Genomic DNA, 18,506 nt, shown 5'->3' on the forward strand with positions numbered 1-18,506 from the left:
TTTGACCTGAAACTAAAGGCAAGTTCTCTAAGCTCAGAACCTGCAAGATCTGAAGAGATGGATAGGTTGGATTGTGATGTGTGAACGTACATCATTCAAAGAAAAATCTAAATTTCTTCCCCATTCATGCATCTTCCAAACAAAAAGCATACCAAAAGGTGATACAATTTAGGAGATATGAACACCCTCACAGAGGAGCCAAAACATCAGCTGTTAGGAGAGCCCCCGTTAAGGGCATTATCATGAACACTCGTAAACTCTAGATACTAGTAATTTAGTAAATACAAGATTACTACTTCATGTGGCAGCCTTTTTTCTTAATGCAAGATAGTAACAATGCAGAAGGCACTCAAAAGTCCACTTAGCTATCTGCGGCTTGGTCAGTTTGCCTTCAGACTTGGTGCCACAAGGAATGAATAAACGATGAGATCTCCAAGTTGCTTTGTACAAAAGGCGTAGCAAATTAGGGCTATGAGTATCTACAGTGAAAACGACGAAAGTTTGATTATTGAGATGGCAGATAAAACACTGGAATGACAATTTCTTGGCCCAAATGAAACTGGGAAGTAACTTCTGGTAGCAGCTCCAGCAGAGTCCCAAGGACCATCTGTCAGGATGTCATATGATCTACCAGAAGAACCTGTAGTTCACTAACTCTGCGAGCTGAAACTGAAACCACGCAAGAAACAAAATCACAGTCCAAAAGACTTGAACGATTACTAGTGTAAATTGTGAGGAATTAAATTAAGATCCCAAATGGGAACCAGTAAAGATCTATCTGGGCACAATTTCCAAATAGACTGTGTAAAATGGGGCACCAGTGGGTGCTCCTCTAACAAGCCAAACGTAAAACCAGTGGGGTTTAAAGCAAACAAAAATTAGGGCTGTGATTTTCCGGGGGGTGGGGGGCACGATTGGTGGCAGGTCGGGTGGGAAAGTGTTTTTTTTCTCCCTAGCGGGTCGAGACCCCGCTGTGAACCCACCGCTACACGCCTTTCCCCGATGTTGGGTCTGTCAGCGCTGAGCAGACCCGACATGCAGCGGCAGGGGACCCAATTCAGGTAATTATTACCTTGTTTAGAGATCATTAAGAATACACTTGAGCTCACCTTTTGATTTTACGTACTTGCCCACTTGGTCCTCGCTGCTCGGGGATCAAGTCTGTTCAGCTGAGGCAGGAGTTCAGTGGCCACTGAATCAGCTGTTGAGTTGACAGCTTCAAATGTAAAGTAAAAGCTCCCACCTTACAAAGATATCTTCCCTCAGCCACAAGCTCTTCCTCATTGCATTTCCACAACAGAGTCACCATGCTGCAAGTCTTTACACAAGTCTCCATCCAGTCTCACCTCATTACCCTTCTCACCATTGACAGATCGATTGTCATCTCTACTTCACCCGCCATCTATTCCATCAGCATGGGTGCCCTTTGTACTCAGAATCCCACCACGATCAACCCCACAACCAGCAGCACCAACACCAACCATCCCTGCAATCAACTGATGCTGCACAGCACACAAGGGATCAGCATCCGACCACACTGCTGCCCGGGAGGCCAGGGATAGTCTCACCATGGCCAGATTTACTTCACTTGACTCTATACACTCTGGCTACCACGTGATGCGCCAGGTTGGCACCACCCCACACCAACACCATAAATCATCCCTACAATGCCCAAGCCATTCCTTTCGCTCAGCAGGGGGTACAGTTATGTCTTACCATTCACTGCAACTCACTAAGCCACTTCCAAAGCTGTCCAAGAACGCAACTCACTAAGCCACTTCCAAAGCTGTCCAAGAACGCAAAGTGTTGAAAATAAAGGTTTCAATGTTTGACACCGCATTAACAGAAACTTTACATGAACATTGCATAAAACACACCTTTGTGTGTTGTTAGTTAGTATGATTGCACGAGGATGAGTGAGGGAGGTGGCTAGTGAGGTGGGGATGTGATAATATATAGATAAGATAGGGATGGGTGGAGGTCCAAGGTAAGTTAGTGTGAGTAAGGATGTGCAGGAATAGGGTAGGGAAGGCAGTGATCGGGATGTGATAAGAGGCACAGCAATATGAGGTTGAGTGTGGCTTTGTACTAACGTTTCGTGATCTACTGAGATCATTGAAACTTTTGCGACACTGCACCCTCCGTTTATTCCTTTAGCAAAGAATGTATACGCTATTGCCCTCCTAACCACATTCCTGCTTGTGCCCTCCTCTGCAATGTGCAACCAGGTTGTGTTTATCTCCTGGGGCGGTCTCTTCCAACCATGGGAAAGGAAGAGGACCTCCCTGTGTGCTGTGACTGTCATGGGAGAGCCTGGGTGCAGCCCTGCACTTCTGTGCAATGATCGTCAGTATTTGCAGCATCTCAATGCTGTAGAACACCGACAGCACAAATGTCAAAATAAATTTGGACGTGGTCCCTTTAAGGAAACCGGCTGATGACATGTCATCAAATGACGTCAACAGACCCGCTTCCTCTAATTGGCCGGGAAACGCGCCGGGCAGGCTTAACAAGCCCAATCAAGGTAAATTCATTTCAGACAGCAGGGTCGGGACCAAACACTGACCTCGCCCACCAAGGTCAGCAAAATCGCGGCCTAGGTGTTTCAAGATCTGGATATATGGGCTAACCAACTTTGTAGACCACTACACCACACATTTTTCACTGTGTTGCAGGGTCAATTAGTGCACATCTTACAGGAACTGATCAAGGTGTTCATTACCAATGATTGGAGACCCTATTCTAACAATTGCTGCCTTTCAATAACCAGGCTGGAAATGAGAACTTTTCTATGTTTCCTCCCAAATGAGATCATCTCTCTGGCAAGCCAGTGGAGTACTGTGTACTTTACCAGCTCACAATGAAAATTCAGAAAATTACAGTTTGGAAAGCCATGGGGATGGTCAAGGGGGCGCAAGGTTAACTTTCCATCCATTTTCGTGTAATTTGTATTGAGTAAATGGAGTTGAGGTACAAATCAGCCATGATCTAATTGAGTGGCTGAATGGCCTACACCTGTTCCTATGAAATATAGGAGTCGCTGACTGCCAGGATCACCCCCAATGGCTGAAAATTCCTTGAAGCATCACGCAGTAAAATCTCCTCTTCAAATGATGAACCACGAGGTGACAGTCTATCTGTATGTTGTCCACCCTCACTAAACATTGTGCAAGGAGTAAGTGATTCAGACACTCTCAGTCAGCTAAATTAGATCCTTAAAAAGAGGCCTCTCCGTTTGTTCCTTTAGCAAAGAATGTGCATGCTATTGCCCTCAATTCCACATCACGTGATCCATTCTGTCATCCATCTGCCATTAATCGAGGCCTCTTACAGGGCCATCACATCAAGGGCACCTCCATATGCAAGATTCAGAGTTACGGCTTGTTTGATTCTTATCAGCGGAAATGGGGGAGGGCTCCGTAGGGAGACAACTGGCTGAGCAAGTTTAGCTGAGGCAACCTCTAATAGATGGAAATTATGAACTACAAAGATTATTGCAACCAATAGGAAGGGTATCTGTTAATAACTGCCATGACCGCCTGAGGTGATTATCTCAGATACTGCATTGCTGCAAATCAACAGAGACAGATAGACTTCCTGCTAAATAGTTTAGAATAACCTCCCGAAGAACAGAGTTTTGCGGACATGTAGCTAAGATGTCTTGTAGTTGACTGAGCATTTCTTGAAGTTGAACTGGAGTACTTTTGATGAGACTCACAGAAGGCAATATCAAAGTAGGTTTCTTTTACATCTCCAGCGGATGACTAGTTCTCTGGACATATCTGAAAAATCAGTAGTGCAGTAACCAGCTCGAACCTCTTCTGCCTGAGGATCTTGTTTAAAGCACTGATATCTAGTCCTGAGTTTAGTGACTGTCTTTTTGAGAATATAAAACATCTGTAGTAGCTGCTTACTCTTTCCCCTTTCAATTGCACCCCCACTACTAATTTGTTGACCTCTATGAACAATGTTGCCATTATATTGTTTATTTGGCTATCTTGTTATGTGAACTGTAAGAAATTAAAAAATTGTAATTTATTTTGATAGTGCTTTTTACAAAGCCAAATTACCTCTTTCAGAATTAGACTGCAGAAGGCTTATTGCACCGAGTATCTCAGAAGATTTCTCAATGACACTGGATATCTGATTTAAGCATGTGTGTGATGACAGCAGCAGAGGACAGATTTAATTTCCCTATACCACCGTGCTCCCAATCTCAGTTACGCTGGTGCGGAGAACAAAAGTTAAAAGGAGAGTAAATTCTTCTCTATTTTTACACACCCTTAAAGGCTCACTCAAGTGCAAGAGCAAGTTGGCCACTCACCATCTCAACAATAGGACATGCATGAAGATCTGGGGAGAAAATTCAGGAAATGTTCCATTTCAAAATGACATTAGAAAAAAATATATATATATACAGGAAACTCTTTTTTTATCCGGCACCGACGTGGTGCCGGTTGATCAAAAAGTCCGGATTACAGAGAGGTATACTTACTAAGGTACGAGAGCCCCATACACAGCCATAGATCCAGGCGTCCCTGTTGCATGGCAACAGGTGCAGGAACCCCGGTTACACGGCCACAGATCCAGGAAACCCGAGTTACACGGCCACAGATCCAGGAAACCCCAGTTACACGGCCACTAATATGAAGTAAAACTTACCTGAACCTACTCCTGAATTTTGCCGGTTCAGAGAGATTTCTGGTTATTTAGGTGCCAATAAAAAGAGAGTTTCCTATATAATACTCATACATCACTACCCCTCCAATTATGAAGCAGAGCTTGCTTTCTGGATTTATCCTGGTGGGTAAATTCTGCAATTTTTCTCCTTGGTATACCAACTGTGCCATCAATGCACTGACCAATAAAACAAGCCCATTCAAGTGACAGCCATTCCCAATGAGATCACCGAAACTAGAAAGAAGTGCAAATATACCACCTGTGCATAACCCTCCCAGCCTGTAGGAAAGCATCAGACCATCACTCAATAGTGTGTACTTAATATAATGCACCCATACGTTGCTGCTTCAAAATGTCTTTCAGCAGAAATGAAACATATAACTCTTATATTAGAAAGATAAGCGTAACAAAGAACTATTGTCCTAAACTGTGGACTAGACAACCTACCAGTAACAACCACGCTGCTCATGGTAGAGTTTGGGCTGCTGAGAATGGTGCCAGAAAGTTCGTCAGATCCCCGCTGTTAAAAAAAAATCATAAATTCATTACAGCTATTCAGTTATATTGAACATTGGTCTCATGCACAGATCTTCCAAAATGGCTTCTAGGAACCACTGTGATTAGATATACATTCCTCATATTACTGCCAAGCTAAAATTTTAAAAAACAATCAACACAAATTCTGCCAAGCTAAAACTAAAAAAAAAACGATCAACACAAATTTATGGAAATCTGAAATCTGTGGGACATTGCCCAAATCAACATAAACAAACATGAACCAGAGACAAAACAAAAATCAATGTCATTAAAACAAATTCAACTGTACCAATTCTTTAAAGTCTGCAATCAAGAGTTATGATGTGAGAGTTTTCATTTTAACTTGTTTCTAAGTGTTATCTGTAGGAGCCTAGTGTCCCCTGCCCAAAATCATTAACTGCTGACACGAGAGATTTAAAGATGCATTTTTTCCTGTAAAGCTAAATCAATTCTTTAACGTATTGGAATTACATAGTATGAAAATCTAAAATAAAATGTTGCTGGCCACTTTAATTCTTAAGAGTCCTACAAACAAGTTTATTCAATGGTAATATTTCCTTCATTTGATATATAAATTCATCTGGTTGCACTTATTAAGCTAAAATGTCTGTCTTCAGCGGTGTTAATTTTGTAGGTTAGGTTATTACAGTAAAACCACACCTAACATTCAAATAGTTTTATTACTGTAATATCTTGTTGCTTCAGTTGAAAAGATGTGAAACCAACTTCTCCAGGCAGTCATTTGCCTAGACAAGAAGTGCAAAACCTGTGGCCCAATGACCACATGCAGCCCCATGAGCCATGGCGATTCAAACCTTAATTCAGTTCTATTTGTAGTTATTTTTCTTATTTGCTGATTTCTTACATTTGGATTTTTGTGGGCCTGGAGTTTTGGAAAATGTAACTTTTAACATTTTTTGCCTCATTTGGTGGATAAACCCCAATCCAGAAAACCCAAATTTTATTAGCATCAGCAACTTGAGAAATATGTGAATGAATGAGAATATTGATACAAGCTTTATGTGTGGCCCCCAAGTTTGGACACTCCTGCCCTAGGCATAAAAGCAGCCTACAGATTAAAATTAATTTATTTTGTATATACAAAGCATTGAACACCTTGTAAAGCTATGGTATTTTCTTCCTTTTCCCCTAAAAAGATTATGCTCAAAAAGTACTAGCCCCAAACAATTTCCAGACCACAAATCTTAGTTAACATTAAGCATCCATCTTTCTACGTACAAATCACCTGTAACTGCTCATTCTGCTGTGCGAATTGTAGCATTGTGAAATATAATGTAAATGAATACGTAACAATTAAAAAGATAAGTTATGAAAACAAAAAATGGGCACCTCAAGCACAAACTTCTCTAAAGAAAAAATGTCAAATTTATAAATACCAACCCCTCTCCTGTGGCATTGCACACAGGGAGTCAAGACCAAATGCAGTCTACAGATGAAGGAGGGCGGGGGAAATAACTGGTCCAGGACACACCACTGTCATTCAGTCCCCATTTTTGTCATTCAGTCCTTATTTTTATATTCTATTATAGATCTACTTTATAATGTAAACTGGTCACGCTGTAATTAAAACCTCCTGACAGTGATGCCGTGGAGTGCCTTCAGTGTGACAAATTTACATAAACAGCTGCCATTATAAATATGGATATAGGAATTTATATTGAAAAAAGTTGACAGGAAATGCACACCTGCAAGATTGTTAATATATACAAAAAATTACTCAGGACTCAACATAACTGACACTGCAACAAAGATTGTGTTACTTAGTTTGAAAATCTGTAATTGAGGTTTTCCTAGTCCATATGGCCCAGATTTCACTTCTGCTGCCCTCTGCATACTTTGCGTCTGCCCCAAATGTATATGGAACTAACAATCTGGGATAGGAAATGAAAGCTCTAAAAATAACAAGGACACACAATAAATAAAGTTCCAGCATAACCTCAAGATTTAAAATAAGACAAAGACAAAACCCGAATGTTGTACCTGAATAGTACTGAATGTGAATCTCAACAACTGAATAAGTGCTGGTAGGATATTCTTAATCATCAGACAACTTTGTTGTTAAACCTTGCCATCTATTAAGACTGCTTGCCAATATGATCAGCAAGCCAAATTTTACGTGCATCTGTTACAGCCTCCCAATAGCTGGGACTTTGGTTTACATTATGCTTGACCTCTTTAGCAACTATACCAACAAGAGACTCCGTTGTGTCACACTGCCATTGAAAATGATCGCTCATGCAGTTTGATTTTCATTAAGGGATAAAACTGAATTGATAAAATGCATTCAAAAAGCATACTCAACTCTTAAATAAGCAATACTTTAAAAGTTGCCGTTAGGTTAATTTTATTTCTGATGCGTAACTAAAATCCAAACAGCAAGGTTTTACTGAAATCAGCCCAATTCACAAACTAATTACCCATAAACTCAATGTAAAGATTTCAAGAGTACGAGCCTATTTGAAAATCCTGTATTGAAAATACACTAAAAATGTATTTCAAATTTAACCCTGAAATAAAATTATGATGGAAATGCAGTTTTAAAGTGTAGGCTAATCATTGTAAAACAGACCTTGCAAGTTGAACGTTAGACAAGCCTTCAGTTCTGGCTTTGTAATTGCCAGAAACTAGGAAACTAATATTTGAAGGTAACCGTAGATAAACAGCCAGTCACTCTGCTGAAAAACATAGAAACATAGAAACATAGAGATAGGAACAGGAGTAGGCCATTCGGCCCTTCGAGCCTGCTCCGCCATTCAATGAGATCATGGCTGATCTTCGTCTGAGATCATAGCTGATCTTACCAGTTCAGTACCCCGTCCCCGCCTTTTCTCCGTAACCCTTAATCCCCTTAGCCTTCAGAAATATATCCAATTCTCTCTTGAAAATATTTATTGAATTAGCCTTCACAGCCCTCTGTGGCAGGGAATTCCACAGGCTCACCACTCTTTGAGTGAAGAAATTCTTCCTCATCTCTGTTTTAAATGATTTGCCCGCTATTTTTAGACTGTGACCCCTGGTTCTGTGCTCCCCGGCCATTGGAAACATTCTCTCTGAATTCAGCCTGTCCAGGCCTGCCATAATTTTATATGTTTCGATGAGATCCCCTCTCAATCTTCTAAACTCCAGTGAGTACAAGCCCAAACTATTTAATCTCTCTTCGTAGGTCATTCCCGCCATTCCAGGTATCAGCCTGGTGAATCGCCGTTGCACTCTTTCCATGGCAAGAACATCCTTCCGCAGATGGGGCGACCAAAACTGTACACAATACTCCAGATGCGGTCTCACCAGCACCTTGTACAGCTGTAGTAAGGTATCCCTATTCCTATACTCGAACCCCCTTGATATGAAGGCCAACATACCATTTGCCTTCTTAATCGCCTGTTGCACCTGCATGCTCTCCTTCAGTGACTGGTGCACAAGAACACCCAGGTCCCTCTGCACTTCCCCATCTCCCAATCTATTGCCATTTAGATAATAATCTACCCTCCTGTTTTTACCCCCAAAGTGGATAACCTCGCATTTATCCACATTATAGTGCATCTGCCACGTATCCGCCCATTCCCCCAACCTGTCCAAATCGCACTGTAGCCTCCTGACATCCTCATCAGAGCCCACCCCTCCTCCTAGTTTAGTGTCGTCAGCGAATTTGGAAATATTGCATCCAATTCCCTGATCCAGATCATTTATATATATTGTGAACAGCTGGGGTCCCAGGACAGATCCTTGCGGCACCCCGCTGGTCACTGCCTGCCACTCCGAAAACGAGCCGTTTATTCCAACTCTCTGTTTTCTATCCGCCAGCCAGTTCTCTATCCACGTTAATACTTTGCCCCCAATTCCATGAGCCTTAATTTTGCATGATAATCTTTTGTGTGGAACCTTATCGAAGGCTTTCTGGAAGTCAAGGTACACCACATCCACTGGCTCTCCCCCATCTATTTTACCAGTTACTTCCTCAAAAAATTCCAGCAGATTAGTCAAACACGATTTACCCTTTGTAAATCCATGTTGACTCTGTCCGATCCTTTCCCCATTTGTCAAGTGCTCCGCTATTTTATCCTTAATAATGGACTCTAGCATTTTGCCCACAACCGATGTAAGGCTTACTGGTCTATAATTCCCTGCTTTCTCTCTACCCCCCTTTTTAAATATTGGGGTAACATTAGCTACCCTCCAATCCACGGGTACTGTTCCCGAGTCAATGGAGTTCCGGAAGATGACCCAGAGCAGGTTTCTAATCTAAATTTGGCAGAGAAGAAAACATTTGCGGCAAATCAACCTTTCCCAGTTGTGCACCCAGTCAAAGGGCCTACCAATTGCTTTGGGTGACAGTGTGTGATACAAATATCTAGAAGAAAACCTCCAAAATAAATCAATTAAAAATGTAATAACTTCAAACAGATATCATGATGAATACTACTCCCTTGAAGAGGTTGTCTTAGGGTTTCACCTAAAACAATAATGCAGTAGTGTAGCTTTAAATGCTTAGTGCTTCTGCACCTTCTGTACTTATTTTCTGGTTCTAATTTTAGTCCTCTACTACATTTATCCATTTATTCTCTTTTACCCATCATAAAAATACACAAAAATGGGGAGGGGAAAGCAGCATGCAAAGTAAAACTTAATTAAGGAGAGTGAAAAGAAATGGAATTTCAAAGTTTTGAACAAGTGAAGTTGTTTTAATAAAGCTTTTATGCAATTTTTGCGGCCTGCAAATTGAAGATTAAACTCATCTTTTCCCCATTCGGCTACCCAAAAGCACGAGAGAATTGCACTCATAGTAATACAAATCTCCAGTCTTGGTATAATACTATGATTAAAAAAACAAACATCAACCTGCAGTGCAGTAAAACTTCACGATGAACTCAACAATACTGAAATGCAGGTTAAATAATTTGACTAATACCGTCTGAATTTTGTCACTGCAATATGAAAATATTGCAGTATCAATAATGAATTTTTAAAAGCTTTATCATGAACAGAAATTAAGAGCAGATATTGTTTTATCATCTTCTTGCACTTTGTAGGTTGTTCATTTCCCATTCTGGCAATTTTCTTCAGTGTTTGAAGTTGTTACAAAATTGTCTCACTTAATTCAACAGTTCTAGTAAAGCTTAAGGCTACAATAAAAATTGGTGCACTATACTTTTAAATGATAAATCACTTCTATAAACTTAGCAATGCTTTAAGTGTGCGACAATGTCTTCATCTTTTGGTTTTGATTTTAAACAGTGACTTCTATAATCATTGGGGTAACGCTACAACCCTTAGGCATTCGATATCTATATTACTTACTTTGCTGATTCATTAATCTTTTCATTAATAAAACATGAAAGCATTCTTCTTAATACCATAATTTCTACTTGTATTTCTCAAGAATTTTTTTCTCCAATTTTCTCCTCTGCTGTTGTAGTTTCATTGTGCACCGGCAAGTTTAGTAACCCTATAGTATCTTGCTTAGGGTACATTCTTCATAGCAAGGCTAGATAGTGTTAGTATGCTATTTGGCCATAGGAAGCATTGAAGCCAAGCCACTCTTTTCCTCATCCAATGGCCATATATGTACACTTTCCAGCAGACGTACTGGACATCCATCAGGACCAGGCAGGAATTCTGGCAGTTTCCTACCATTAGTCCAGGAGCAACAAGGCCAACAGCAGCACTCCAACCACCACACCAGAAATCAGGGAACAAATACAGAGTCCTTTTGGTCTATAAAGCTCAGCATCATATCAAGACAGTATATTTAAGCAATAAGCCACTAGGAGTGCTACCTTGTGGTTTTCTATCATGTCACACCAGCTCTATTATTTATTTCATTAAATCTTTTGGGATAATAGATAAGAGTAAAAACAAATTCATTCGTCCAAGAACCCCAGTTACTGACAATATTACACACCAGATTATTTTGTAATATAACAGTATAAGAGCAATTCCACAACCTGATCAACAAAATAGTCTATTTTTTAAAACTCTTAGGCATTGTACCATCATAATGGCCTCAATATCATTTAAGTTTATTAAGCAATGAAAAATTGCTGATCAAGTCACAATTGTAAATTTAAATACAGCTGCGATGTTCTGTAATTTAACTGTCCCATGGAAATGGAGGTTAACAATTTAAATAAAACTAGTCTCCAAAACCCTGTGTATGAAGGAAACATCCATCCATCTCTATAATGATAGATCACTGGACTGAGACCAGAGAATTTGAAAAAGAGCTCTGCCAAATTTAAGTATTCTATAAAGAGGGAGAATAGATTACAACCCAAGTAAACAAGAATGGCTGTTGCTCCTAGTCAATTTAAACAGAAATAGGAAAGCACAAGTATATAACTAGGAATACATGAAGGCAACAGTGTTGCTTGATCAACGAAGACTCAGTTTGGGAAAACGCCAATACAACTGAACAGGATTAAATATTTTAAAAAGCTTAATGCACAGTTGTCCGAATGGAGAGGATTTCCACGGCACAATTCTCAATTACAGGAAACTCTTTTATCCGGCACCGTCGTGGTGCCGGTTTATCAAAAAGTCCGGATTACAGAGAGTAATAGTTAAAAGGTACGAGAGCTCCGTACACAGCAACAAATCCAGGCTTCCCTGTTGCTTAGCAACAGCTGCAGGAACCCCGGCCACAGACCAAGCGTCCCTGTTGCTTAACAAGTGCAGAAACCCCCGGTTACACAGCCAAGAATCAAGAAACAGCCACTAATATGAAGAAAAACTTAACAACCTACTCCTGAATTTTGCCGGTTAACCGAGATTTCCGGTTGTTTGGGTGCCGGTAAATTGAATTGTAATTGCCCTAAAGAACCCTGGTTCGACACCAATTTAAAACTTATACAATCCACCAAGCAGATCACAATAATAGCAGCAATGTAAAATGACCAAACTCTGCTGAAAATTCTTGGCATTAGATTATTAAACACCTTCTATGTAAATAAGGTAAAAAGTCCAGTGAACAGAGAATCCCATCTAAAACTAGTACTTGGAACGACTATAGGTTCCAGGCAGATAATTAATCCCATTTAAGAAAAAATACTTACATTTATATGGTGCCTTTCATGACCTCAGGATATCCCAAAGCATTTCACAGCCAATGAAGTGCTTTTGAAGTGTAATCATTTTTGCATTGTAGGCAAAACGCCAGTCAATTTGCACAAACAACAATGAGATAAATGACAAAGTAATTATTTTTTTTTTTTTTTTATATAAAGTGAAGTTAGCCAGGACACTGGAAGAGCTCTCTCTCTCTCCATCAAATAGAGCCGTAGGATCTTTTACATCCAATTGAGAGGACAGACGAGGCCTTGGTTAATGCCTCATCAAAAATATTGCACCTCCAACTGGGGGTACAGTCGCATAGTGATTATGTTACTGGACTAGTAATTCAGAGACTCCAGTTCAAATCCCACGTCAGCTGGGGAATTTAAATTCAGTTAATTAAATACATCTGGAATAAAAAACGGTGACCTCAGGACCATGAAACTACCGGTTTGTTGTAAAAATCCATCTGATTCACTAATGTCCATTAGGGAAGGAAATCTGCAGTCCTTACCTGGTCTGGCCTATATGTTGACTTAACTATCCTCTGTTAGTGGCCTAGTAAGCTACTGAGTTGTACCAAACCACTACGAAAAACAATAATAAAAAAGACGGACCACCATGGCATTATTTTTAAGTGAGTCCTCCTCACTAATATCTTGAGATTGAGCCAAAAAAGCTGCCCCACAGAATCATACCTTTCAGCCAACGTCCCAGACTCCTCCATCACCATCGCGGGTATCTTCTGTCCCACTGGCAGGACAGACCCACCAGAGGTGGCGGCCCAGTGGCATAGTCGGGAGGGAGTGGCCCTGGGTGTCCTCAACACCATCCTGACGTAGAAATATAACGCCATTCCTTCATAGTCGCTGGGTCAAAATCCTGGAACTCCCTATCCAACAGCACTGTACTGCAACGGTTTAAGAAGGTGGCTCACAAAGGTATTGGTGATGGGCACATCCCATGGATGCATAAATAAAAAACATTGCAGCCAATGTTCCCTCTACCATGCATGCGCGGTTTTTACATTGAAAAGCCGGCAAGCCAGCAGCATGGGTTCCCTGGAGCGCAGTCGCACAGCTTAAAGGGAACGTTGACTGCAGCACTCCTTCAGTACTGCACTGAAATGTTAGACTAGATTATGTGCTCAACACTCTGGTGAGGCTTGAAGCTATGACCTTCGGACTCAAAGGCAAGAGTGCTACAACTGAGTTAAAGATGACAAGGTTTACGCTAAAGGTCAAGAAAATAATCCACACCAGAATTTTTTCTCGTGTGAAGCTAGGAATAAAGGAAAGGGGAAGTCATGTTTTAGGTATATTCAAACACCACAAATAGAAGTGCACTGTAAGTACTGAAAACATCTGCAAATTGTTAATAGAATATATTCTACATAGACACAGAAGTTTTTAAAAACTAAAGCGGTAAGTAACTACACCACAAAATAAGAGCGATAAACAGGATGTCTATTATGGGATGTTTAATTCATCTGTTTTCTGAATCACAAAAATTACCCACTTAATTTTGGGGCCGGTTCATTGGGGTAGAGAATTATCCGCTAGTCACTACACCAACTGCCACACAGTATTTTCCCCCTATGTTTGCTAATGTATAGGAAAAGGCACAAAAAACAATTTTTTCCAAATCCATCTGTTCAGACGACGGATCTGTGCAGAGTAGCATCATTCTACTATAGTCTATTTTGAATCAAGGTTTGTTCTTCCAGTTCCCATAAAGTTATCAAGTAGGGAGAGAAAATCATTATGGAGCTTTATAGTGCATTTAGCATACTGTTGTCAACTGCAGCTCTGACTTCAGTGGCAGTACATTAGAGGTAGCTGCCACCTCTAGAGACTCGTGCACAAAAACAGGTGGTTTACGTAAGTGGGTTTTGCTAGGTTACAATCGGTCTCTAGCCTCCAACACACCTTGATTTGGAGCAGCGGAACAAGGTAACTAGAGTACGAGCATCAGACATGAATTACATTCTTGGAATTCCAACTTTCAATGAGAATCTGAAGTCTTCCACTGCAAATAACAGCCTAGAATCATTTAGAATTTCATAAAGATAAATTTCCATCAATTCCTTTGTTTTCATTTACATTACTTTGCTTAAGTATTTACAGAACAAAAACAGGCCAATCAGCTCAACAGGTCCAATTCAGGTGTTTTTGTTCTACACAAGCCACCTCCCACTCTCTTGGCTTTGAAAATAATCATGACATGAACAAATCCTGTAGGATAGAGTGATCAGCAATTGGTTGCATAACTTAGCTAAAATGTAAAATTAAAAATGGCAAAAACTTAACCTAATACACACAAGATAGTTTATTTCCTGCATCTTCTGACAGATTCCTGTGAACACTTCATAACTAGGAAGAGGTCCCGTAATTTTGCACCTCATCATTTGCTCATGCGATAAACCCCAAATTATTCATATCACCAATTTAGCACTACACCAATTATTTTTCGTAAGTCCTTGAATATATTACACAAAATAACAGATGTTTCAGTGAACCACAGATCTCTACATGGTCCGCATGTGATTTTGACCCTATGCATCCACGAGTAAACACTGGTCTGTAAACTTCCATTATTCTTGCCTCAATCTATTGCAAGTTATTCTTTGGTCCCTACTATCATATCAAAGAAATTCCATACATTTGCAATTTGTGAGAAAAATAAGAGTGCTGCATTTTATTTAAAAATGAACTGAGGTCGACAGCATTAGAAACAGACAAGATCATTGGTTTCACAATACAAAGTATACTTACTGTACTTTATTGAAATACATCTGATCAGAGCAGCTCAAATTTAATAATCTGAATAAAATTGGTACAATTTTAAAAGGGGGTGCAGGAACAGAGACACCTGGAGGTAGATGTATACAAATCTTTGAAGGTGGCAGGACAAATTGAGATGGCTGTTAAAAAAGCATATGGGATCCTTGGCTTTATTAATAGCGGAAAACGAAAGCAAGGAAGTTATTGTAAACCTTTATAAAACACTGGTTAGGCTTCAGCTAGAGTATTGTGTTCAATTCTGGGCACCACACTTTAGGAAGGATGTCAAGGCCTTGGAGAGGGTGCAAGGAGATTTACTAGAATATTACCAGGGACGAGGGACTTCAGTTATGTAGCGAGACTGGAGAAGCTGGGATTGTTCAGAAAAGGTTAAGAGGAGATTTGATGGAGGTGATCAAAATCACAAACGGTTTTGATAGAATAAATAAGGAGAAACTCTTTCCAGTGGCAGTAGGGTCAGTAATCAGAGGACACAGCGCTAAGGTGAGCGGCAAAAGAATTAGGTGACATAAGGAAACAATTTTTTTTACACAGCGAGTTAAGATGATCTGGAATGCACTACCTGAAAGGATGATGGAAGCAGATTCAATAGTAACATTCAAAAGAGAATTGGATAAATACTTGAAGGGAAAAAATTACAGGGCTATGGGGAAAGAGCAGGGGGAGTAGGATTAATTGGACAGCTCTACCAAAGAACTGGCACAGGCATGATGGGCTGAATGGCTTCCTTCTGTGCTGTATCAATCTATAATTCTAACTGTAATTTAATAAGACAAAGTCAGCATGGTTTTATGAAGGGGAAGTCATGTTTGACAAATTTGCTGGAGTTCTTTGAGGAAGTAACGTATAGGGTGGATAAAGGGGAACCAGTGGACGTAGTGTATTTAGACTTCCAAAAGGCATTTGACAAGGTGCCACACAAAAGATTATTGCTTAAGATAAGAAATCACGGGATTGGGGGTAATATTCTGGCATGGATAGAGGATTGGCTATCTAACAGAAGGCAGAGAGTTGGGATAAATGGTTCATTCTCAGACTGGCAATCAGTAACTAGTGGTGTTCCGCAGGGGTCAGTGCTGGGTCCCCAACTCTTTACAATCTATATTAACGATTTGGAGGAGGGGACCGAGTGTAACATATCAAAGTTTGCAGATGATACTAAGATGGGAGGGAAAGTAGTGAGTGAGGAGGACATAAAAAACCTGCAAGGGGACATAGACAGGCTAATTAAGTGGGCAGAGATTTGGCAGATGGAATGCAATACTGGAAAGTGTGAGGTTATGCACTTTGGCAGGAAAAATCGTAGAGCAAGTTATTATCTTAATGGCAAGAAACTGGAAAGTACTGAAGTACAAAGGGATCTGGGGGTCCTGGTGCACGAAACTCAAAAGGTTAGTATGCAGGTGCAGCAAGTGATTAAGAAGGCCAATGGAATGTTGGCTTTCATTGCTAGGGGGATACAATATAAAAATAGGGAGGTATTGCTTCAGTTGTGCAAGGTATTGGTGAAACCGCACCTGGAATACTGCGTACAGTTTTGGTGTCCATACTTAAGAAAGGACATACTTGCTCTCGAGTCAGTACAAAGAAGGTTCACTCGGTTAATCCCGGGGATGAGGGGTTGGACATATGAGGAGAGGTTGAGTAGATTGGGACTCTACTCATTGGAGTTCAGAAGAATGAGAGGCGATCTTATTGAAACATATAAGATTGTGAAGGGGTTGGATCTGGTGGATGCAGGGAAGATGTTCCCGATGATGGGTGAAACTAGAACTAGGGGGCAGTCTTAGAATAAGGGGCTGCTCTTTCAAAACTGAGATGAGGAGGAACTACTTCACTGAGGGTGGTAGGTCCATGGAATATGCTGCCCCAAAAAGCTGTAGAAGCTACATCATTACATAAATTTAAAACAGAAATAGACAGTTTCCTAGAAGTAAAGGGAATTAAGGGTTACGGGGAGCGGGCAGGAATTTGGACATGAGTCTAGGTTCAGATCGGTCATGGCCCTGTGGGTAGCGGAGCGGGCCCAGGGGCCGTGTAGCCTGATCCTGCTCCTATTTCGTGTGTCTAATTCTGTTAGATTCAGGAGATGGTTCTGTGATAGTGGATTGGCGGTTAGGATCAGATCAGCCATGATCTTATTGAATGGCGGAGCAGGCTCGAGGGGCCGATTGGCCTACTCCTGCTCCTATTTCTTATGTTCTTATGTTATAACCAGAGCATGTGCTGGAACTGGAATAAGATCACTAACATGTCAAGTTGGACATGTCAAACTTGCACATTATTTAAAAGCAGGTACCAAATTTAGCTGAATCTTCAAATGAATTCAACATTTATATTCTCAACTCTTGGCTCCTCTCACCCATCAGTACACTAAACTTAGTTTTACAGTAGAGAGCAGGAGCATGGTACCCTAGCCATTGATGGCACTCTAATGTAAATAACCCCTGCCATCCACTGTCTCAACAGCATCATAGGCCCAAAATTCCTTAGGGTCTCCTGAGTGGTCAAATTAAGGTCCTCCACCACTGGGCCACAATGACTGAGCTGGTTCTAACGTGCCGCTTTAATTTTTCTCATAACAAAACAGAAAATGCTGGAAATATTCAGCAGGTCAGGCAGCATCTGTGGAGAGAAACAGAGTTAACGGTTCAGGTCAATGACCTTTCGTCAGAACTGAAACGTTAACACTGTTTTTCTCTCTCTCCACAGATGCTGGTTGACCTGCTGAATATTTGCAGCATTTTCTGTTTTTATTTCGATTTCCAGCATCAGCAGTATTTTGCTTTGTATTAATTGTTCCTCTTATTTTGGTTCCCTTGCAGATTCTCGTGCCTGACATGCAGTTAGAAACATACACACACACACGTGTATATATATAAAAAATATATATTTATATTTACACACATTTATATTAAAAAGTTATCACACTTACCTTTATGCCAACTGTAACATCAGTGAGAATGCTGCAAAGGGGAAAGAAAAAAAAATCCTGTTATTGTAAAACCAGAATTTCGTCCCACGCACTGTAACTCGTTCATCGCACAATCACCATCTCCAGCTACTATTTAGTTGATCTAAAACGGTGCTGCGTGAAGTATCGGGCCGCAAACTGTTTTCTTTTGTGTTTTTTTTTATATAAACAAGACTTGCTGACTGCATAACCTGGCTCTCTGCCATTGTTGAAAGACCTGTCTCCATATGCCTGGCGCCCTCTCTCTCCCCCGCCCGCCAACCATTAACTCTTCATCCGACGACCTGGGTTTTGTTGTTGTTATTATTTTTTTTTTTAAAAAGAGAAAAGACCGGTTGTTGTGAAGCAGGAGAGGCTTTAATTGATCGTTCAATGTTTATTTATTGAGTATAGGGAGGAGGAGGAGAAGGGGAGTGCGGTGTCCAGGGAGTCCGCAGCCCGGC

At 40.6% G+C, this 18,506-nt stretch overlaps 1 protein-coding gene across 1 annotated transcript in view; it reads right to left on the reverse strand.

Annotated features, from left to right (window-relative positions):
* Window positions 1-18,506, reverse strand: part of ptbp2a (polypyrimidine tract binding protein 2a) — a 69,091-nt gene that overhangs the window by 50,099 nt on the left and 486 nt on the right. Inside the window, 2 exon segments of the mRNA XM_085983270.1 lie at window positions 5,128-5,200; window positions 18,025-18,055. Of these exon segments, the coding sequence (XP_085839396.1) occupies window positions 5,128-5,200; window positions 18,025-18,055 (104 nt within the window).

Source organism: Somniosus microcephalus, chromosome 3, assembly GCF_052327205.1.
Source record: "Somniosus microcephalus isolate GS21.2 chromosome 3, FLI_Smic_1.0, whole genome shotgun sequence".
Classification (NCBI taxonomy): Eukaryota; Metazoa; Chordata; class Chondrichthyes; order Squaliformes; family Somniosidae; genus Somniosus; species Somniosus microcephalus.